The following is a 23,798-nucleotide window of genomic DNA, read 5'->3' as shown; positions in this document are numbered from 1 at the left end:
GCTCCAGCACCCTCAAGGCTGTTTATCATTTGGAACTGAAGACGGTGACGTCTTGAGGCAACCAAATCTTGAGGAAAGAATCAGGGAAAACAACAGAGCAGTCAACTTGATCCCCCTGTTTAGACCCACCTGTGTGTGTGTGTGTGTGTGTGTGTGTGTGTGTGTGTGTGTGTGTGTGTGTGTGTGTTTTTTGTCTAATTTCAGTGAACGCCTTCCTGGACAAAACCTTGCAAGTCTGACAGTCTTTTTGTTGTGCCTATCTCCAACTCAATGTCCCCACTATATGGTGAGTAGCAATCTATTCTTTTCATAATATAGTCATTATTCCATTCTGCATTTTCCACTGTTTGATAAATTGGTAACAGGTATATGCAGTGTTGCAAAACTTTTTAACAAGAATTTCATAACTGTTATTGAAATGATGGGTTTCAGATTCAGTATATGCTGTGGAGCATATACTGCGAAAGCAAAGAGAGCTTCACTGCAAGTTTAAATGCAGCCAAAACCTCTCAGACAAACAGAAGCTAAACGATGTCAAAGTTAGCGTAAGGAGGGCTATGCGAGAAGCGTTCAGTGAATTCGAAAGTAAAATTCTATGTACCGACTTGACAGAAAATCCTAGTAAGTTCTGGTCTTATGTTAAATCAGTAAGTGGCTCGAAACAGCATATCCAGACACTCCGGGATGATGATGGCATTGAAACAGAGGACGACACGCGTAAAGCTGAAATACTAAACACCTTTTTCCAAAGCTGTATCACAGAGGAAGACCGCACTGCAGTTCCTTCTCTAAATCCTCGCACAAACGAAGAAATGGCTGACATCGAAATAAGTGTCCAAGGAACAGAAAAGCAACTGGAATCACTCAACAGAGGAAAGTCCACTGGACCTGACGGGATACCAAATCGATTCTACACAGAGTACGCGAAAGAACTTGCCCCCCTTCTAACAGCCGTGTACCGCAAGTCTCTAGAGGAACGGAAGGTTCCAAATGATTGGAAAAGAGCACAGGTAGTCCCAGTCTTCAAGAAGGGTCGTCGAGCAGATGTGCAAAACTATAGACCTATATCTCTGACGTCGATCTGTTGTAGAATTTTAGAACATGTTTATTGCTCAAGTATCATGTCGTTTTTGGAAACCCAGAATCTACTATGTAGGAATCAACATGGATTCCGCAAACAGCGATCGTGTGAGACCCAACTTGCTTTATTTGTTCATGAGACCCAGAAAATATTAGATACAGGCTCCCAGGTAGATGCTATTTTTCTTGACTTCCGGAAGGCGTTCGATACAGTTCCGCACTGTCGCCTGATAAACAAAGTAAGAGCCTACGGAATATCAGACCAGCTGTGCGACTGGATTGAGGAGTTTTCAGCAAACAGAACACAGCATGTTGTTATCAATGGAAAGACGTCTACAGACGTTAAAGTAACCTCTGGCGTGCCACAGGGGAGTGTTATGGGACCATTGCTTTTCACAATATATATAAATGACCTAGTAGATAGCGTCGGAAGTTCCAAGCGGCTTTTCGCGGATGATGCTGTAGTATACAGAGAAGTTGCAGCATTAGAAAATTGTAGTGAAATGCAGGAAGATCTGCAGCGGATAGGCACTTGGTGCAGGGAGTGGCAACTGACCCTTAACATAGACAAATGTAATGTATTGCGAATACATAGAAAGAAGGATCTTTTATTGTATGATTATATGATAGCGGAACAAACACTGGTAGCAGTTACTTCTGTAAAATACCTGGGAGTATGCGTGCGGAACGATTTGAAGTGGAATGATCATATAAAATTAATTGTTGGTAAGGCGGGTACCAGGTTGAGATTCATTGGGAGAGTCCTTAGAAAATGTAGTTCATCAACAAAGGAGGTGGCTTACAAAACACTCGTTCGACCTATACTTGAGTATTGCTCATCAGTGTGGGATCCGTACCAGATCGGGTTGACGGAGGAGATAGAGAAGATCCAAAGAAGAGCGGTGCGTTTCGTCATAGGGTTATTTGGTAACCATGATAGCGTTATGGAGATGTTTAACAAACTCAAGTGGCAGACTCTGCAAGAGAGGCGCTCTGCATCGCGGTGTAGCTTGCTCGCCAGGTTTCGAGAGGGTGCGTTTCTGGATGAGGTATCTAATATATTGCTTCCCCCTACTTATACCTCCTGAGCAGATCACGAATGTAAAATTAGAGAGATTAGAGCGCGCACGGAGGCTTTCAGACAGTCGTTCTTCCCGCGAACCATACGCGACTGGAACAGGAAAGGGAGGTAATGACAGTGGCACGTAAAGTGCCCTGCGCCACACACCGTTGGGTGGCTTGCGGAGCATAAATGTAGATGTAGATGTAGATATCGGAAACCATCCATTACAAATAATTCAGTAATATGAATACAGAACACTTCCTGACAGTCATCGGGTGCATTTACTCTGCCCTATATTTAGCTGCATTTGTAATTTTTCCTTAAAGAATGGTCAGTTTCCGGAACAATTAAATTACTCAGTAGTAAAGCTGATATTTACAATTTCATTTTTGCAATTTGCAGCTGGAGTCAGTCCAAACAAATAATGAACATCATACCTTTCAGGTGCTTCCTGTGTCAAGAGAAAGCATCAGTGTGCTTCCCCTTTATAAACCAAATTATTTTTAAAGCAGAATATTATGTGCCCAATTGATAAAATGGGCACAAATTATGCTCATGCAATATTTGTTTTACCAGTGTGTACTAACAGGAATAGAAAAACATACAGAATAATTGGTACTCCAGCAGCAACTGAGGGTTGCCATTTCAAGGCAGTAGCAGTCTGCACAGGATATGGCAGTGCTGTTGGTGTTAGCGTACTGATTATCTCTTATTTTACGGTCCATGTTAATACAGGATACAGATTAGCTGGCTGTTTTTCAAGGAGTCCCTTGCGGGGTGGAGGAGAGGCCATGTACGTAAAAAATATTATTCCATTTGAGTCCAAAGACGTATCACGGCACTGCACTGAACAAATACAGGGCTATTACAAATGGTTGAAGTGATTTCATAAATTCACTGTAGCTCCATTCATTGACACATGGTCACGACACACTACAGAAACGTAGAAAAACTCGAAGTTTTGTTCGGCTGAAGCCGCACTTCAGGTTTCTGCCGTCAGAGCACTCGAGAGCGCAGTGAGACAAAATGGCGACAGGAGCCGAAAAAGCGTACGTCGTGCTTGAAATGCACTCACATCAGTCAGTCATAACAGTGCAACGACACTTCAGGACGAAGTTCAACAAAGATCCACCAACTGCTAACTCCATTCGGTGATTGTATGCGCAGTTTAAAGCTTCTGGATGCCTCTGCAAGGGGAAATCAACGGGTCGGCCTGCAGTGAGCGAAGAAACGGTTGAACACGTGTATCTGGACATGCTGGAAAATTGGCTCATGCCACAACTGGAGACCGACAGCGCCGACTTCATCTTTCAACAGGATGGTGCTCCACCGCACTTCCATCATGATGTTCCGCATTTCTTAAACAGGAGATGCTAAAACCGATGGATCGGTCGTGGTGGAGATCATGATCAGCAATTCATGTCATGGCCTCCACGCTCTCCCGACTTAACCCCATGCGATTTCTTTCTGTGGGATTATGTGAAAGATTCAGTGTTTAAACCTCCTCTACCAAGAAACGTGCCAGGACTGCGAACTCGCATCAACGATGCTTTCGAACTCATTGATGGGGAGATGCTGCGCCGAGTGTGGGAGGAACTTGATCATCGGCTTGATGTCTGCCAAATCACTAAGGGGGCACATGTCGAACATTTGTGAATGCCTAAAAAAACTTTTTGAGTTTTTGTATGTGTGTGCAAAGCATTGTGAAAATATCTCAAATAATAAAGTTATTGCAGAGCTGTGAAATCGCTTCAATCATTTGTAATAACCCTGTATTTGAATGTTGTGCAGGGGCAGTTGAATTTAGTAAAACTTAACTTCTAATTGTTGTTGTTTATAGGTCCCCTAACTCTGACTTCAGAGCGTTTCTGCTCAAGCTACAGCAGGTTGTATACACGGAAGAACCCTGGAGATACTAAAAGGTATCAGATAGATTATATAATGGTAAGACAGAGATTTAGGAACCAGGTTTTAAATTGTAAGACATTTCCAGGTGCAGATGTGCACTCTGACCACAATCTATTGGTTATGACCTGTAGATTAAAACTGAAGTAACTGCAAAAAGGTGGGAATTTAAGGAGATGGGACCTGGATAAACTGAAAGAACCAGACGTTGTACAGAGTTTCAGGGAGAGCATAAGGGAACAATTGACAGGAATGGGGGAAAGAAATACAGTAGAAGAAGAATGGGTAGCTTTGAGGGATGAAGTAGTGAAGGCAGCAGAGGATCAAGTAGGTAAAAAGACGAGGTCTAGAAATCCTTGGCTAGAAATCCTTGGGTAACAGAAGAAATATTGAATTTAATTGATGAAAGGAAAAAAATATAAAAATGCACTAAATGAAGCAGGCAAAAAGGAATACAAACGTCTCAAAAATGAGATCGACAGGAAGTGCAAAATGGCTAAGAGGACAAATGTAAGGATGTAGAGGCTTATCTCACTAGGGGTAAGATAGATACTGCCTACAGGAAAATTAAAGAGACCTTTAGAGAAAAGAGAGCCACTTCTATGAATATCAAGAGCTCAGATGGAAACCCAGTTCTAAGCAAAGAAGGGAAAGCAGAAAGGTGGAAGGAGTATATAGAGGGTCTATACAAGGGCGATGTACTTGAGGACAATATTATGGAAATGTAAGAGGATGTAGATGAAGATGAAATGGGAGATAAGATAGTGCTTGAAGAGTGTGACAGAGCACTGAAAGACCTGAGTCGAAAAAAGGCCCCCGGAGTAGACAACATTCCATTGGAATTGCTGACGGCCTTGGGAGAGCCAGTCCTGACAAAACTCTACCATCTGGTGAGCAAGATGTATGGAACAGGCGAAATACCCTCAGACTTCAAGAAGAATATAATAATGCCAATCCCAAAGAAAGCAGGTGTTGACAGATGTGAAAATTACCGAACAATCAGTTTAATAAGCCACAGCTGCAAAATACTAACACGAATTCTTTACAGACGAATGGAAAAACTAGTAGAAGCCGACCTCGGGGAAGATCAGTTTGGATTCCGTAGATATGTTGGAACACGTGAGGCAATACTGACCTTACGACATATCTTAGAAGAAAGATTAAGGAAAGGCAAACCTACATTTCTAGCATTTGTAGACTTAGAGAAAGCTTTTGACAATGTTGACTGGAATACTCTCTTTCAAATTCTAAAGGTGGCAGGGGTAAAATACAGGGACTGAGAGGCTATTTACAATTTGTACAGAAACCAGATGGCAGTTACAAGAGTCGAGGGACATGAAAGGGAAGCAGTGGTTGGGAAGGGAGTGAGAAAGGTTGTAGCCTCTCCCCGATGCTATTTAATTTGTATATTGAGCAAGCAGTAAAGGAAACAAAAGAAAAATTCGGAGTAGGTATTAAAATCCATGCAAAAGAAATAAAAACTTTAAGGTTCGCCAATAACATTGTAATTCTGTCAGAGACAGCAAACTTGGAAGAGCAGTTGAATGGAATTGACAGTGTCTTGAAAGGAGGATATAAGATGAACATCAACAAAAGCAAAATGAGGATAATGGAATGTAGTCAAATTAAGTATGGTGATGCTGAGGGAATTAGATTAGGAAATCAGACACTTAAAGTAGTAAAGGAGTTTTGCTATTTGGGGATCAAAATAACTGATGATGATCGAAGTAGATAGGATATAAAATGTAGACTGGCAATGGCAAGGAAAGCGTTTCTGAAGAAGAGAAATTTGTTAACATCGAGTATTGATGTAAGTGTCAGGAAGTCGTTTCTGAAAGTATTTGTATGGAGTGCAGCCATGTATGGAAGTAAAACATGGACGATAAATAGTTTGGACAAGAAGAGAATAGAAGCTTTCAAAATGTGGCGATACTGAAGAATGCTGAAGATTAGATGGGTAGATCACATAACTAAAGAGGAAGTATTGAACAGAATTGGGGAGAAGAGGAGTTTGTGGCACAACTTGAGTAGAAGAAGGGATCGGTTGGTAGGATTTGTTCTGAGGCATCAAGGGATCACCAATTTAGTACTGGAGGGCAGCGTGAAGGGTAAAAATTGTAGAGAGAGACCAAGAAATGAATACACTAAGCAGATTCACAAGGATGTAGGCTGCAGTAGTACTGGGAAATGAAGAAGCTTGCACAGGATAGAGTAGCATGGAGAGCTGCATCAAACCAGTCTCAGGACTGAAGACCACAACAACAACAGTAGTAGTCACAATCAAGCTACGGCAGTCCATTACAAACGGTACTGTAAGGTGCTTAAATTGTTATAAGGACGGCAAAGAGTATGCAGTATGCAAACAGAATAGCTAACTCACAGGATAAAATGAAAACGACATGGTCAGTTGCAAAGGAAATGTCTAGTCAGCAGCACAAGGTCGACAATATGAAGTCAGTTCAGATATATGTATAGTATTTAACTATCATTTTCTGAGCATTGCTGATGAATTAAATAAAAATTTAGTTTCTGCAGGGAATCATAACTCTCTTGGCAAATGCCTTTCCGAGACAGATGTCTGAAATACTCCTCTGTGATACAGACAAGGGGGAGATTAAGTCAATCACTGAAGACTAACGACTCTCATGGATATGATGGAGTGTCTAGCAGAATATTAAGGTACCGTGCTGCACATGTTAGCCCTGTATTTAGCTGTATTTGTAATTTTTCCTTTAGGAATGGTCAGTTTCCTGAACAATTAAAGTACTCAGTAGTAATGCCGCTTTATAAAAAGGGAGAATGGGATAATGTAGACAATTTTAGACCTACTTCTATGCCATCAGTTTTTGCTAAAGCTACTGAATAGGCTTGTATGTAATGATACTTGATCATTTTATATCACACGATTTGCTACCAAATGTACAGTTCGGCTTTAGAAGTCATTTGACAACTGAAATGCTATATTCTCTTTTCTCTGTGAGGTACTGGATGGGTTAAACAAAAGGTTTCGAATGCTAGGCATATTTTTTGATTTAACTAAGGTATTTGAATGTGTTGATCACAAAATATTGCTCAAGATGTTGGATCATGACAGAATATGGGGAGCTCGTAACTGGTTCACCTTTACTTTATCAACAGACAGCAAAAGGTCATTATTCACAGTGTTGAGAATGGCTGTGACGTGCCGTCTGAGTGGTGTACAGTCAAGTGGGGGGTGCCCTGGTGATCAGTGTTGGGACCACTCCTGTTCCTTATTTATACGAATGATATGCCCTCTAGTATTACAGGTAACTCTAAATTATTTCAGTTTGCTGATGACACTAGCTTGGTAGTAAAGGATGTTGTATGCAACATTGACTCAGTTTCAAATAGTTCAGTTCATGACCTAAGTTCATGGCTTGCAGAAAATAAACTAATGCTAAATCACAGTAAGACTCAGTTTTTACAATTTCTAACACACAATTCAACAAAACCTGACATTTTAATTTCACAGAATGGGCGTATGATTAGTGAAACTGAACAGTTCCAATTTCAGGGTGTTCAGATAGATAGTAAACTTTCATGGAAAGCCCTCATTCAGGACCTAGTTCAAGGACTTAACGCTGCCATTTTTACTATTTGAACAGCATCAAAGGTGAGTGATTGTTCGACACGAAAATTAGTCTACTTTATTTTCATTCATTTATATTTTATTGTATTATATTTTGGGATAGCCCTTCCCATTCTAAAAGTATATTATTTTGACATTGGTCTCTCAATATATATATATATATATATATATATAAAAACAAAGATGATGTGACTTACCAAATGAAAGTGCTGGCAGGTCGACAGACACACAAACGAACACAAACATACACACAAAATTCAAGCAAGCTTTCGCAACCAACGGTTGCCTGGTCAGGAAAGAGGGAAGGAGAAGGAAAAACAAAAGGATATGGGTTTTAAGGGAGAGGGTAAGGAGTCATTCCAATCCCGGGAGCGGAAAGACTTACCTTAGGGGGAAAAAAGGACAGGTATACACTCGCGCACACACACACACACACACACACACAGGGATATATATATATATATATATATATATATATATATATATATGGTTATAATAGAAGGAAACATTCCACGAAGGAAAAATATATCTAAAAACAAAGTAGATGTGACTTACCAAATGAAAGTGCTAGCAGGTCGACAGACACACAAACAAACACAAACATCTTGTGGTGAACTTGGGTTGGTAGACAGCGATGTGCAAAAAGGTTAGGTGGTTGTGTTGCCGCTAAATCACGTTAAAGGACGGAGAAATTCGGGAAAATTTCGAGAAAATTTCGAAAAAACGTATTAAAGGAGTGGTGTTGTGGTGAAAAATTACGAAAATGCGGCTAACAATTGTAGAAAAAATGACGTTAAAACCTGTGGGGAGCGGCTAAAATGATCAGTGATGTGCGAAAAACGGAAGTGGAAATAAAGTTAAAGTTATTAGAACTAGCCGAAATGATTGTTAAATACGTGAAAGCAGCTGTTATTGAACTAGAAACGGTGGATTTTATAGCAGCGGTAGTGTTGAAAGCGGTCTTTAAATATGTCTGCTTGTGTCTGTATATGTGTGGATGGATATGTGTGTGTGTGCGAGTGTGTACCCGTCCTTTTTTCCCCCTAAGGTAAGTCTTTCCGCTCCCGGGACTGGAATGACTCCTTACCCTCTCCCTTAAAACTCACATCCTTTCGTCTTTCCCTCTCCTTCCCTCTTTCCTGATGAGGCAACAGTTTGTTGCGAAAGCTTGATGTTTGTGTTCGTTTGTGTGTCTGTCGACCTGCCAGCACTTTCATTTGGTAAGTCACATCTACTTTGTTTATATATATATATATATATATATATATATATATATATATATTCCGGGAGCGGAAAGACTTACCTTAGGGGGAAAAAAGGACAGGTATACACTCGCACACACACACACACACACACACACACACACACAGGGATATATATATATATATATATATTCCTTACTGTCATTTCTTGGTAACAATATTACTCAGCAGAAATCAATACATACATATATATATATATATATATATATATATATATATATATATATATATAAAATAGAGGGAAACATTCCACGTGGGAAAAATATATTTAAAAAGAAAGATGATGAGACTTACCAAACAAAAGCGCTGGCAGGTCGATAGACACACAAATAAACACAAACATACACACAAAACTCTAGCTTTCGCAACCAACGGTTGCCTCGTCAGGAAAGAGGGAAGGAGAAGGAAAGACAAAAGGATTGGGTTTTAAGGGAGAGGGTAAGGAGTCATTCCAATCCCGGGAGCGGAAAGACTTACCTTAGGGGGAAAAAAGGACAGGTTTACACTTGCACACACACACATATCCATCCACACATACACAGACACAAGCAGACAAGCTTTACAAATGTCTGCTTGTGTCTGTGTATGTGTGGATGGATATGTGTGTGTGTGCAAGTGTAAACCTGTCCTTTTTTCCCCCTAAGGTAAGTCTTTCCGCTCCCGGGATTGGAATGACTCCTTACCCTCTCCCTTAAAACCCAATCCTTTTGTCTTTCCTTCTCCTTCCCTCTTTCCTGACGAGGCAACCGTTGGTTGCAAAAGCTAGAGTTTTGTGTGTATGTTTGTGTTTATTTGTGTGTCTATCGACCTGCCAGCGCTTTTGTTGGGTAAGTCTCATCATCTTTCTTTTTAAATATATATATATAAAAAACAAAGATGATGTGACTTACCAAATGAAAGTGCTGGCAGGTCGACAGACACACAAACGAACACAAACATACACACAAAATTCAAGCAAGCTTTCGCAACCAACGGTTGCCTCGTCAGGAAAGAGGGAAGGAGAAGGAAAAACAAAAGGATATGGGTTTTAAGGGAGAGGGTAAGGAGTCATTCCAATCCCGGGAGCGGAAAGACTTACCTTAGGGGGAAAAAAGGACAGGTATACACTCGCACACACACACACACACACACACACACAGGGATATATATATATATTCCTTACTGTCATTTCTTGGTAACAATATTACCTTATTCCCAAGTATAAGCAGCTTTCACTCAGTTAATACTCAGCAGAAATCAAACCTGCATTTGGACTGGACTTCCTGAACGGTTGTGCAAAAAGGTGTGCAGTATACTACCGCATCCATTCTCAATAAGCTAGCATTAGAATTCAAAAATATTAGCGCGCTTCAAATCGAAACTTAAGAGTTTCCTCATAGGTCACTCCTATTCTGTTGAGGAGTTCCTTGAAAAATTAAACTGATTCTTGTTGTATTGTTGATTGCATTTACTTAAACTTATGGCTTTACTTTTTTGCGGGTTCATAAACATTTTATTTTTATCTGTTGTTACTTTTATATTGTAATTTCATGTACTGACACGCTTCATGACGTTGGAGATATGCTCCTCAATTTGGTCCTACAGAACTTGACGTGTAAATAAAATAAAAAATACACAGGTTGGCTTGCATGTGCTTTCTCTTTGGTAGCACATCTGCTCCTTCAGTGTTTCACCATTTTCTTGAACAAGTGATGTTGAAAGTCCCATCCTGTTCATATTATTTGAATGACATCACAGCATCTGGACAAATGTTGGAACAGCATATCCAAAGCTTTGATTTTTTTTCCAAGTTTAAATAACAGAGGATGCAGTGCAATCTGCAGAAATTTTCATTTTTCAATACAGAAATTGGATATTTGGAACATCTCATCGATGCCCGTGCAGCTTGTACCTCGACTAAATACTTAGAAGCCATCAGGAAATTACCTTCTTATAAAAATGTTCTGTAACTACAGGTAGTGCTTGGAAAAATTACCTAATATACTAAATTCATTCTGAACACAGTGCAAATCACTGCTCCTTTGCATCATCACAGGTGTAAGAGTGTTCCTTTCCGATGCTCTGGAGAAAACAAATGTTCATTTCAAACGTTGAAAAATGCATCGTTTATTCGCCCGTATCGTTTCCATTATGACCCCACAGGTCGGCAGTGATTGCAGTCAATACAGCATCACATTGAAAAAGTGCGCTTTTTCCTCCAAGGTTGGAAACACCGAACGCTCCACAGCATTTCCCTTTGAAACACTGAACAAGGCCCAGTCAACTACAGTCAACAGGAAAAAGAAATCTTAGCCATGATATAAGGTGTTATAAAATTTCATCAATATCTGCATGGAAGAAAATTTTTCTTGTGACTGATCATAAGCTACTAACAGTGATTTTTCATCTGTTGAAAGATGTACATGACCATACAGAAAGCAGCTCAATCCCTCTGAATTTGATGACCAGTGCTAACACTATCAAAAAGCTCACTTCAGACTTGTTTAGAAGGTTTGCCTCAAAAAATTATTTCAGACAATGGTACACAGTTTTCATCATTGGAATTTCAACATTTCTGCTGACAAAATGGGATTCATCATATCCGGATGGCTCCTCCTCTTCATAATCAAAAGGCGAAGCTAAGCAATTCATTTGAAATTCCAAGTTTCAGATGCCCAAACTTCATGCTTCACACTCGAGGGACAATGCTTTGTTATTGTTTCTCAGAACCTTCTGCACTATGCCTGTTCGCGATGCTTTGTTTGCAGAAGTGCTACATGGTCATTGTCACTGCAGTTTGCTACCTACTGCAGTTTGCTACTTTTATTATGTGCTCAGCACTCTGCTTCGGACATAACCTTAGCAATGAAGTTCCACATGAATGACAAAGTTTTTTATTGTGTATTTACCAAACCTTACACTGAGCTCACTATACCACTCCAGGCAAAACAGACACACACTGACGGCACCAAAACCAATTACATTCTGGAATTTTTGTGATCCCGCCAAATATTTTCATTTTTCAGACATGTTGCCTGTATCCCAAACTGCTGCCCCTGAACAGCCTTTACTGGTGCCTGATGTGCAGGCATATAGTTCAACAGACAGCTCTTGACCCCTGCCCAGCTATGCTGCAGCCACAACATTTGTCGACTGATGTTCACACAGCTAATGTTGGGACACTGGTTGGTTGGTGCCATCATGCCATATTCAACTCCGTTAGTTGCACCATGGCACAGGCTTTCTCCATATCATTGCTTGTTGCACTCACACTATGCAACAATGGTATGCAGTTTTGGGGGGGGGGGGGGGGGGGGCAGTGTGGGGTGGAGGACTGTGATATCAACAGTCCCTAGATCATCTGCACATGGCATTCCTAGGCCATCTGCGCATGGAATGTGCCCACATCTCAGCAAAAGTCACAACCTACAGACAGGCTGCCAGCTGGCACCACTCGAAGTCATACTAGCTGCAGGGCTCATTATATTCCTATGGATGCCACCAGGGAATGCCTTTGATTGCACTCACTGCATCCCAATGTACCCAGCTGCACATCATCTTAAGAAGCTGTTCACTGAGTTCTGCCCTCAGATCTCTGAAGACTCACAGTGAGATACAACAAACTGTGCATAATGCTATTAAATTTCAAACTATATTCAAAACTAGTATTCGGAGATCAATGAATAATGGAAATTACTGGGAAAGACACACATCTTCAAAGTTATGTATATTTCATTGCCTGCACATTTTGCAAATAAAAGTAATGATATTTTACTCATACACTAAATGTTTGGAGTGTTCATAGTTATCCAGGTCACCACATTTCACCTATAGACACAACATAAAGGATTTATCAGTATCACACTCAGATTCTTTGCTGATAGTGCTGTTGTTCACAGAAAGGTATCATTGCTGGGTGATTGTAATAATATGAGATTGAGAGAAAGTATTTCAACTTTGTTTACTGAAGGGCAGCTCTCTTCATATATGCATCGTGCAAAATGTGTAATTTACATGGGCAAGAAGGAAAACCAGTTTGTGTCCTTACATGAAATGATAAAGCGAAATGATATGATATAGAAGGAATATGGGAAATCTGTAGTACACAAGATGAATGGATGACTTTGATTTGGTGAGATATCGTGAATAGTGCTAGGCATATGATAAGGAAATTGTATACAAAACGCTATTTGTGATCTGTTCCAAAATTTGGAGTCTTTAGCAAGCAAGCGCAACAGCGGACATCAAAAGAATTTGTACGCATTGCTACAAAGTAAGATGTTCATGTATCCCACATAAAACTGTCTCACAGATTTACAGGGAATTTATACAGAAGTCTTTTGAAGACCTCACAATGTCCTGTGCGAGAGATTAGGACACTTAAGGATAGAGGGTAAGGGGGAATGTAGAGGATGGGAGGGGTGGGGCAGTGGGAGAGTGGAGGGGAGGGTGATGTGTGGAGGGGAGGGGAGGGGAGAGGAGATGGGAAGGGGATGGGGACATGGAGGAGGAGTGGGAGGGGGGGGTAGTGGGAGGGGGAGGGGGAGGGAGGGCGAAGGGGAGAAAGACAAGAGGGAGAGAGATCCAAAACAAAATTTGGCTGTAAGTACATGTAATAGCCAGTGTTACCTCAACACTCTTGACACCTTAGACAAATGCACAGATGTAGCCATAATGAATAAAAAATTTACATCCAACCTACTTGTCCTATCAGTAATTGTCATTATGTTCTCAAATTACCTCCTCTGTATGCGCATAAAAGTTTTTGAGAAACTAAAGCACATCCCAAACACATTCAAAGTTTTTAACTTACGCTGCAGGCAGGTGTGCAGAGGTTCCTGGCATGGAGTGCAGACCCTGTGGCGGGGGCAGCGGAGGTACACTTGTCAGGTCGCTGCTGCCTGAGCGGCGGTGTCTCTGGCTGCCCTGCCTCTGTACACCTATGCCATCGCCAACAGTGCTGTTACTACTAGTGCTGGTGCTGTGTGGCGGTACCTAGGAACAATGACTCATCATTACTCACAGGCAAAACACAGATGCATCATACATTAACCAGTGATTAACTCAATAAGAATAACTATATGACTGTCAAGCAATAGAAAATCCAAGGTGAGGGGGGGGGGGGGGGGGGGGACGGATAGATTGCTACTTACCGCACTGAGAGACAGAAAGGCGCATGGGGGGGGGGGGAGGTTCTATCAATTATCAGCTACCTCAGAAAGTCCTCTGTTAAATGCAGACCAAACACACACACACACACACACACACACACACACACAGACACACACACACACACACATTCACAGGTGTGTCCGGGATTCGAACTAGGGGCTGCTACTTATTAGGCGAATGCGCTGACCACTACACCGCCTAGACACAGTGGTCATCACAACTACACAAACTACCCTAGCACACCTCCCATCAGACCCAAATTCTCAACTTATTCACACACTACTGATGTAGAGCCCCTTGCTTATTATACTCACTACTCACGGCATTTTGCCAATTTGTGTAAGAGTTTGAGCTTGGTGTGCATCTGCACTGAAGGGATTACTGGCTGTCTTGCACATTTGAAAGAGCAGACACCACATATACAATTAAGACGAGGACAGGCAATGATCCCTGTGGTGCAGATGCACACCAAGCTCCAAATATTACTCACAATCATATGGATGATAGTGGAACACAGGTACTGAAATAGAACACTTGTGTGACCTCTTCGTAAGTACTGCTCAAGTCTTCAGGATCTCAAACCAGTCAGATTAAGAGAAGATATCGAGCAATTCAGAGGCATGCAGTTAAATTTGTTACTGGTAGGTTCGATCAACAGGCAAGTATTATGCAAATACTCCGAACTCAAATCGGAATGCCTACAGAGAAGACGAAAATCTTTTTGTGAAACACTTTTGAGGACCAGCATTTGCAACAGTCCACAAAACAATCCTATTGCCACAAATACACAACTTGTCTAAGGATCACAAAGACAAGATAAGGGAAATAAAGGCTCATACTGAGACACACACAGACATTCATTTTTCCCTCACTACATTTCCCCCTGAACAGGAAAGGGAATGACTATTGGTGGCACAAGTTACCCCTGCCATGCACGCTGTGGTATCTTACAGAATCTTTAGGTAGCTGTAAGTGTAGTTCACCGGTATCATATACATCTATCACACCAATTGGAATAGTTTTATCATGGCTGACTCTCCCAAGGCACTCAATAATTCTGAGGGAATGTCATCTACCCTTAGGGCACAGATCTTTCAGTGCGCCGTCAAATTATTCTCACAGATAAAAAGCATATAGATAGCTTTTTTTCCCTCTCATTCCATTTGTGAATGTAACAAAAAAGGGAATGCCTAAAGTGGTACGAGATACACTCCACTAAGCACTGTATGGTGGCTTGTGTGATATGTATGTAACTCCACTGCATTAAGTGATAAATTTTGAGCCATTATGATAGTAATGCTGATAGCAAATTACTTACATTCTTTGGAGCATGCAGCTGCCCTGCATTCACTGAAAGCACTAGATAAGAACCACCATAAACACTGTCAATTATTCGTTTACCAACGGCACAGGAAGCGCCAGAATCTCCAACAAAGAATTTATTGTCATTAATGAACTTCAAGGACCACGAAATTTTAATTCTGTCTAACACCTAAATATGACGCTACAGTCCCTGTGTGGAGCATGATAAAAAAAAAAAAAAAAAAAAAATACAAACATTCAATTATGTTGCTTTCGTACCCCACTAATTACATTAAGAACAAATAACAGGCAAGTGTTATGCAAATACTCTGCGATCTCAAATGGGAATGCGTGCAGGGAAGGGGAGAAAAACTTTTGAGAACCAGCATTTGCAACGGTACCTTCAAGTCATCAGAGTTTTTGCTGTTTTGCCGTTTTTCTCTTTCTGGTTCAGGTTTTATTTTTTGCAAGTTCTTTTTACCACTTTGGAGCTATTTTTTTGGAAGTTTGTTTTTCTTCAGTTTTTGGCAAATTTGCTGCTCTTCTGCTAAATTTGCTGCTTTTTTTTATAAATTCGCTGCTATTTTTTCCAGATTCAGTGAAAAAAAATTCAGTGTTACCTTTTCTGCCAAATTTGCTGGTTTCTTAATAAATTTGGTGTTTTTTCCAGTGTCAGTATTTTTCTCTAGAATTGGTGTTCTCTTCCTTTTTTGCTGTTACCTTTTTCCCCAATTCATGGCTTTTTCTGCCATTTTTGGTGTTAGTTTTGACATCACATCACAGTTATGTGGGAAATGATCATTCATTTTAAGATTATACGTTACCCTCAGCCTTGAAGAAACAAGATGTCAAAATGTGATTTCAGCATTCAGTAACCAGCAGTTACAAAAATTGGCAAACTGCCATTCTCAGATTTATAATATTTTTTTATACATGGAAATGACATTTCTCAATATTTCATACAAATCACTGCTCTGCCAATATTTTGTTAAAAAACCGGCAATTTCACATTACTTTTTGCTTTAACATTTTCGCGAAACTCGCTTGTCCATAGCCATATGACTCTGTCCTTAAAGATCTCCTAAAACATTACCAATACTAAGTTACACTGGTGCTCTCAAGAATAGCTAGAGAACTATCTTGAGAAGTTATTGAGTTGTTATTGTGGGTTAGTGTGACCACCACTCTCAAACTTACCTTCCTTTTTTTCCATCACCTCAGTAAACAGAAGCTTCAGGAAACAGATATCATCACAATGGGTACTGGCTCAATTTCCCTTTCAACAAGAGGAACTTCAGGAGACATTAATTCATTGAAGATTCAGATAGATCATCATGTCAGCTTATTTTCTGTTCAGGGGTAACTATCATGAACAGAATTAGAACTAGTGGTGAATCTGCATGAGGAGGATTTCGAGTCAGATATTCTGGAAACTGAATAAAAAACTTAGCAATTTTCTGCTGGCATATTTACATGCATTTGTGTTCTATCCATAAGATACAGCACGAGAATTGTTTTCTGTGATATCTTAAGTCAATCCTTTCGAGCATCAAAATCACAAAAGAAATAGGAAATATGGTCAAGTGTCTTCCTATGACAGTTTGGTGGGAAAAGCGGATGGCTTCATGGAGTAAAGTTTCTACAATCAGTCTCCTCAAGCTCTCCCTCATTTACAGATAAATGCGTTACTGAAGATCCTAATCACACTGTCAGACTAAGATCATCCACAAAAAAATACACAGCACCAGTTTCCCATAAAAATGAGTATAAAACCAATAAATTCAGAGTGAGATGTACCCTTAACTAACAACACCACATACGGTCAATTCCACACAAAATCATCCAGCCAACACCCAAGGTTTTTGGATTTGTACCAAAATTTGTGTGTGAAATGTAAGCATAAAGACAAGAAAATATACAAAGTTTCATCCAATTCTATCAAGTAGTTTCAGAGTTATCACCATTTAAAGTTTTAGGCTAATTGTATTTCCAAGTGCGATTAAGATGTAACTAAAGCATGCGTGCTTTTACAGAATTTGAAGTAAAATCGATAGTTTTGAAGCTAGAGCCTTGAAATTTTGACAGTTTTGTTCTAAATTAAATACAGCAACTTATAAGAGTTACAAAATTCCGATTTATAATGTTCAATCATATTGAGAAACTGTACTGAAACTCAAAATATTGTTAATTTCAAAATTGTGACGTAGGAATAGAAAATTATGAATAGCTAAAATCTCTCTCCAAATAACCCAATGCAACCATACATTTTTGAAAACATAAAATTACCTTTCTAATGGTTCAAAAAATTAGTGTGATTCTGAGTTGTAACAACTTTATCTTATATTGAAGTCAAAACAAGTTCTATCTATTCAAAACGTATAGAACAGCTATTTTAAAATTCAAAATGGTTATAGTAGAGGTTATATAGAAGTAAAAGGTTTTAAAACTACAATTTGGAAGATCAGCTACTTAAAACAGTAATTTATTAGTACATTTTTGTTGAAACTTCCTGGCAGATTAAAACTGTGTGCCAGACTGAGACTTGAACTCGGGACCTTTGCCTTTCCCAGGCAGATGGTAGAGCACTTGCCCGCAAAAGGCAAAGGTCTCGAGTTCGAGTCTCGGTCCGGCACAAAGTTTTAATCTGCCAGGAAGTTTCATATCAGCGCACACTCCACTGCAGAGTGAAAATTTCATTCTGGAAAAATTTTTTGTTATTTACTTTTAAATTGGGCCAAAGATTTTACTGTAGTTGTAATTTTATTTATATTTTTTGTTTTATTTAGCTGAAGTTAAAGTCAAGAAACATACAACATTTTGGAGTCATGAGAAGTGTGTTGAAGTTCAGATAAGGCAGTAAGTACTACCATGCAAGTATGCACATGAAAATTCACCAGTCAGCAGTCTGCCTGCTGTCTTCTGTCAAGACACAAAATTCAAGTCAGGACATGAAACCCACCCTCCCTCCACAGCCTGCCTGTACTGCAAGTCTGTCAGTGTTCATTTGGCTCTGTTCAAGTTAACTGCCTAGTGTTTTGTGCTTAATGACATTTTAAATAATTGTTATATAAACACAGTTACAATTTTATTTTTAAAACTATAGTTTTGTGTGTGTGTGTGTGTGTGTGTGTGTGTGTGTGTGTGTGTGTGTGTGCGTGCTTTCATATGGCATCATATTTTGCGGCAATTCGTCATTAAGAGAGAAAGTTTTCATTGAACAAACGCATGTAAGCAGAATAATAGCTGGAGCCCACATAAGATCACCTTGCAGACATTTATTTAAGGAACTTGGGATATTCACAGTACCTTCGCAGTACATATATTCACTTACGAAATGTGTCATTAATAACCCATACCAATTTAAAAATAACAGCAAAGTGCATAGCTACAACATTAGAAGAAAGGACGATATTCACTCTTCTGGATTAAATCTCACTTTCGTGCACAAAGGGGTGAATTATGCTGCCACAAAAAATTTTGGTCATTTGCAAAATAGTATTAAAAGTCTGACAGATAGTCAAACAACATTTAAAAGGAAATTAAAAGAATTTCTGAATGACAGTTACTCCTACTCAATAGATGAATTGTTAGATATGAAGTAGCAACTGTAAATAATAATAATAATAATAATAATAATAATAATAATAATAATAATAAAACCTGGTACAACATAATAGACATGCATGGTGGATACAAGCAGAAACGGACACATACAAGATGATACCACAAATGCCAGAAGTGGTAATTTTGCAACATGAAGTCACCCGAGTAATTAATTCTACGCACAATTGGAAGCCCCTGGGAATTATAAAATAGCAAATGTCTGGCTAAAGAAGTTCACCTCAACACATTCACATCTAACTAAATTATTTAACAATTACATTGCAGACCCATACATATTCCCTGATACACTTACACATGGAATAACTTTCACTTCCATACATGGCTACACTCCATACAAATACTTTCAGAAACGACTTCCTGACACTTAAATCAAAACTTGATGTTAACAAATTCCTCTTCTTCAGAAAGTCTTTCCTTGCCATTGCCAGTCTACATTTTATATCCTCCTACTTCGACCATCATCAGTTATTTTGCTCCCCAAATAGCAAAACTCCTTTACTACTTTAAGTGTCTCATTTCCTAATCTAATTCCCTCAGCATCACCAGACTTAATTCGACTACATTCCATTATTCTCATTTTGCTTTTGTTGATGTTTATCTCATACCCTCCTTTCAAGACAGTGTCCATTCTGTTCAACTGCTCTTCCAAGTCCTTTGCTGTCTCTGACCTCAAAGTTTTTATTTCTTCTCCATGGATATTAATACCTACTCCCTTCCCAACAACTGCTTCCCTTTCACGCCCCTCTATTCTTATAACTGCCGTCTGGTTTCTTGTAAATAGCCTTTCGCTCCCTATATTTTACCCCTGCCACCTTTAGAATTTGAAAGAGTATTCCAGTCATACCACACAATATCCACCAGTACATCAACGCAATACAGCTACATCCAAACGTATATATACAACTACAGAAATCCGTAATTATTGATACGTGTTCAATAACCCGAAAGTTCCTAAATACAATGTAACATATACCATACAGTTAAAAGGAAGTCACGCTTGATCAAGGTCCGCGTCACTTTCCATTTTTAACCAGACCTAAGGTCTGAGAAAGGAAAGAAGAAGAAGATGAAGAAGAAGAAGAAGAAGAAGAAGAAGAAGAAGAAGAAGAAGATGATGATGATGATTATTTAGGTTTCAGATAAAGATTATTATTATTATTATTATTATTATTATTATTATTATTATTTCTTTCTTTTCTCAGACCTTAGGTCTGGTTAAAAATGGAAAGTGACGCGGACCTTGATCAAGCGTGACTTCCTTTTAACTGTACGGTATATGTTATATTGCATTGATCAAGCGTGACTTCCTTTTAACTGTACGGTATATGTTACATTGTATTTAGGAACTTTCGGGTTATTGAACACGTATCAATAATTACGGATTTCTGTAGTTGTATATATACGTTTGGATGTAGCTGTATTGCGTTGATGTACTGGTGGATATTGTGTGGTATGACTCCTGTAGTTGATAGTGTAATCGGTATAATGTCAACTTTATCCTGATGCCACATGTCCTTGACTTGTATGGCAAGTTGTTGATGTATTATTTTTGCTACATTGTCATTTCTTCTGGGGTATTCTGTATTTGCTAGTATTGCACATCCACTTGTGATGTGATCTACTGTTTCTAGAACAGTTCCCTTGTATAGACCCTCTATATACTCCTTCCACCTTTCTGCTTTCCCTTCTTTGCTTAGAACTGGGTTTCCATCTGAGCTCTTGATATTCATACAAGTGGTTCTCTTTTCTCCAAAGGTCTCTTCAATTTTCCTGTATGCAGTATCTATCTTACCTCTAGTGAGATAAGCCTCTATATCCTTACATTTCTCCTCTAGCCATCCCTGCTTAGCCATTTTGCACTTCCTGTCGATCTCATTTTTGAGACGTTTGTATTCCTTTTTGCCTGCTTCATTTATTGCATTTTTATATTTTCTCCTTTCATCAGTTAAAATCAATATTTCTTCTTTTGCCCAAGGATTTCTATCAGCCCTTGTCGTTTTACCTACTTGATCCTCTGCTGCCTTCACTACTTCATCCCTCAAAGCTACCCATTCTTCTTCTACTGTATTTCTTTCACCCACTCCTGTCAATTTCTCCATTATACTCTCCCTGAAACACTGTACAACCTCTGGTTTAGTCAGTTTATCCAGGTCCCATCTCCTTGAATTCCCACCTTTTTGCAGTTTCTTCAGTTTTAAACTACAGTTCATAACCAATAGATTGTGGTCAGAGTCCACATCTGCTCCTGGAAATAACTTACAATTTAAAACCTGGTTCCTAAATGTCTGTCTTACCGTTATATAGGCTATCTGAAACCTGTCTGTATCTCCAGGCTTCTTCCATGTATACAGCCTTCTTTCACGATTCTTGAACCAAGTGTTAGCTATGATTAAGTTGTGCTCTGTGCAAAATTCTACCAGGCGGCTTGCTCTTTCATTTCTTAGCCCCAATCCATATTCACCTACTACGTGCCCTTCTCTCCCTTTTCCTCCTACCAAATTCCAGTCACCCATGGCTATTAAATTTTCGTCACCCTTCACTATCTGAATAATTTCTTTTATTTCATCATACATTTCTTCAATTTCTTCGTCATCTGCAGAGCTAGTTGGCCTATAAACTTGTACTACTGTAGTAGGTGTAGGCTTCGTATCTATCTTGGCCACAATAATGAGTTCACTATGCTGTTTGTAATAGCTTACCCGCACTCCTATTTTTTTATGCATTATTAAACCTACTCCTGCATTACCCCATTTGATTTTGTATTTATAACCCTGTATTCACCTGACCAAAAGTCTTGTTCCTCCTGCCACCGAACTTCACTAATTCCAACTATATCTAACTTTAATCTATCCCTTTCCCTTTTTAAATTTTCTAACCTACCTGCCCGATTAAGGGATCTGACATTCCATGCTCCGATCCATAGAACGCCAGTTTTCTTTCTCCTGATAACGAAGTCCTCTTGAGTAATCCCCACCCAGAGATCCGAATGAGGGACTATTTTACCTCCGGAATATTTTACCCAAGAGGACGCCATCATCGTTTAATCATACAGTAAAGCTGCATACCCTTGGGAAAAATTTCGGCTGTAGTTTCCCCTTGCTTTCAACCATTCGCAGTACCAGCACAGCAAGGCCGTTTTGGATAGTGTTACAAGGCCAGATCAGTCAATCATCCAGACTGTTGCCCCTGCCTAATGAAAAGGCTGCTGCCCCTCTTCAGGAACCACACGCCTGTCTGGCCTCTCAACAGATACCCCTCCGTTGTGGTTGCACCTATGGTACAGCCATCTGTATCGCTGAGGCACGCAAGCCTCCCCACCAACGGCAAGGTCCTTGGTTCATGGTGGGAAGATTGTAAAATTCTGAATGTATGTATCTTTTATTTTAAAATAATTGATACATAAAACTTGTGTTGATCTCGTATTTTCACAGTTATATTGACTTCAAATATTTAATTATTGTATCAAACATGCATTTTACAAAGTAAATTACAAAATTTGACTTCAGTTTGTTATAAAATTGTTACAACTCAGAGCCCTACCAATTTATTTTATTTTATTTTATTTATTTATTTTTGCACCATTTGAAAGGTAATTTTATGCCGTTTTCAAAAATATATGGTTGTATTGGGTTTTTTGGAAAGAGATTGTAGCTATTCATAATTTTCTACGCCTATGTCACAATTTTGAAATTAACAATATTTTGAGTTTCAGTACAGTTTTTCCAATATGAATGAACATTATAAACTGGAATTTTGTACCTCTGTCAGTTTCAGGGTTTAATTTAGAACAAAACTGCGAAAATTTCAAGTCTCTAGCTTCAAAACTACCGATTTTGCTTCAAATTCTGTAACAGCATGCATGCTTTAGTTACATCTTAATCGCCCTCGGAAATACAATTAGCCTAAAACTTAAAACGGTTATAACTCAGAAACTACTGGTTAGAATTGGATGAAACTTTGAATATTTTCTTGTATTTATGCATATAATTCAAATACAAATTTTCATAAACATCTGTGACAGTTGGGGATAGGCCCTGGATGACTTAGTATGGAATGACCCCATAAGGAAACAGAGAAAATAAAAACCAAGAGCTGGGCATCTGTGCAATAGCAGTGCACCCTGTGGAAAAGTCGGTATTCAAGTAACATCCAAAGGGATTTTGACCTCTGACTAATAAAAGGTATACCATTCAGTGTTAAAGATAACCCACACACACACACACACACACACACACACACACACACACAGAGAGAGAGAGAGAGAGAGAGAGAGAGAGAGATGAATGATGGCATACAGTATGAAAAAACACCCTGCAAGGACCAAAGGATCTTGAAGGAGGAATGCAAGGAAACAGTTCTATTATATCTCCTTCCAATAACATTATTTTTCTTTGTTTTTCCTACATCTGACATTTAGTCTCTTCCTTTCCTTCTTACTCTAATAGACTGAGAATAATTAGTTTTCCTACATTCCATTTTCTATATATACATTTTATTCCTTTCCTCTTCCACCTCCAGGTCTCATTTATTTACTATTAATTTACTACCATTTCACATATTATTTTTAAGCCAAATCAAATATTGCTGACTGTATGAATGAACGAACTTCTTTCTACACCATTTCCATCTAATTGAACTAAATCTGCAACTGCACATAATTTCCCAAATTCAAATCAATCCATGGCATCAACAGTAACACTCACAATAACTATAGACACATTGTGTACATTAAACACCAATATTATTCACACTGTGTATCCTTAAACTCAAGAGTAGGAACAACAAAAGTCAAATTATTCCC

General features: G+C 39.2%; 1 protein-coding gene across 1 annotated transcript in view; it reads right to left on the bottom strand.

The window, feature by feature from the left end:
- Nucleotides 1-23,798, bottom strand: part of LOC126094538 (E3 ubiquitin-protein ligase SH3RF2) — a 204,929-nt gene that overhangs the window by 146,464 nt on the left and 34,667 nt on the right. Inside the window, exon 8 of the mRNA XM_049908968.1 lies at nt 13,713-13,894. Within this exon, the coding sequence (XP_049764925.1) occupies nt 13,713-13,894 (182 nt within the window). The remainder of the gene's footprint in view (nt 1-13,712; nt 13,895-23,798) is intronic.

Source organism: Schistocerca cancellata, chromosome 8, assembly GCF_023864275.1.
Source record: "Schistocerca cancellata isolate TAMUIC-IGC-003103 chromosome 8, iqSchCanc2.1, whole genome shotgun sequence".
NCBI lineage: Eukaryota > Metazoa > Arthropoda > Insecta > Orthoptera > Acrididae > Schistocerca > Schistocerca cancellata.
Note: the sequence above shows the minus strand (reverse complement) of the source record. Positions and strands in the feature narration are given on the sequence as shown.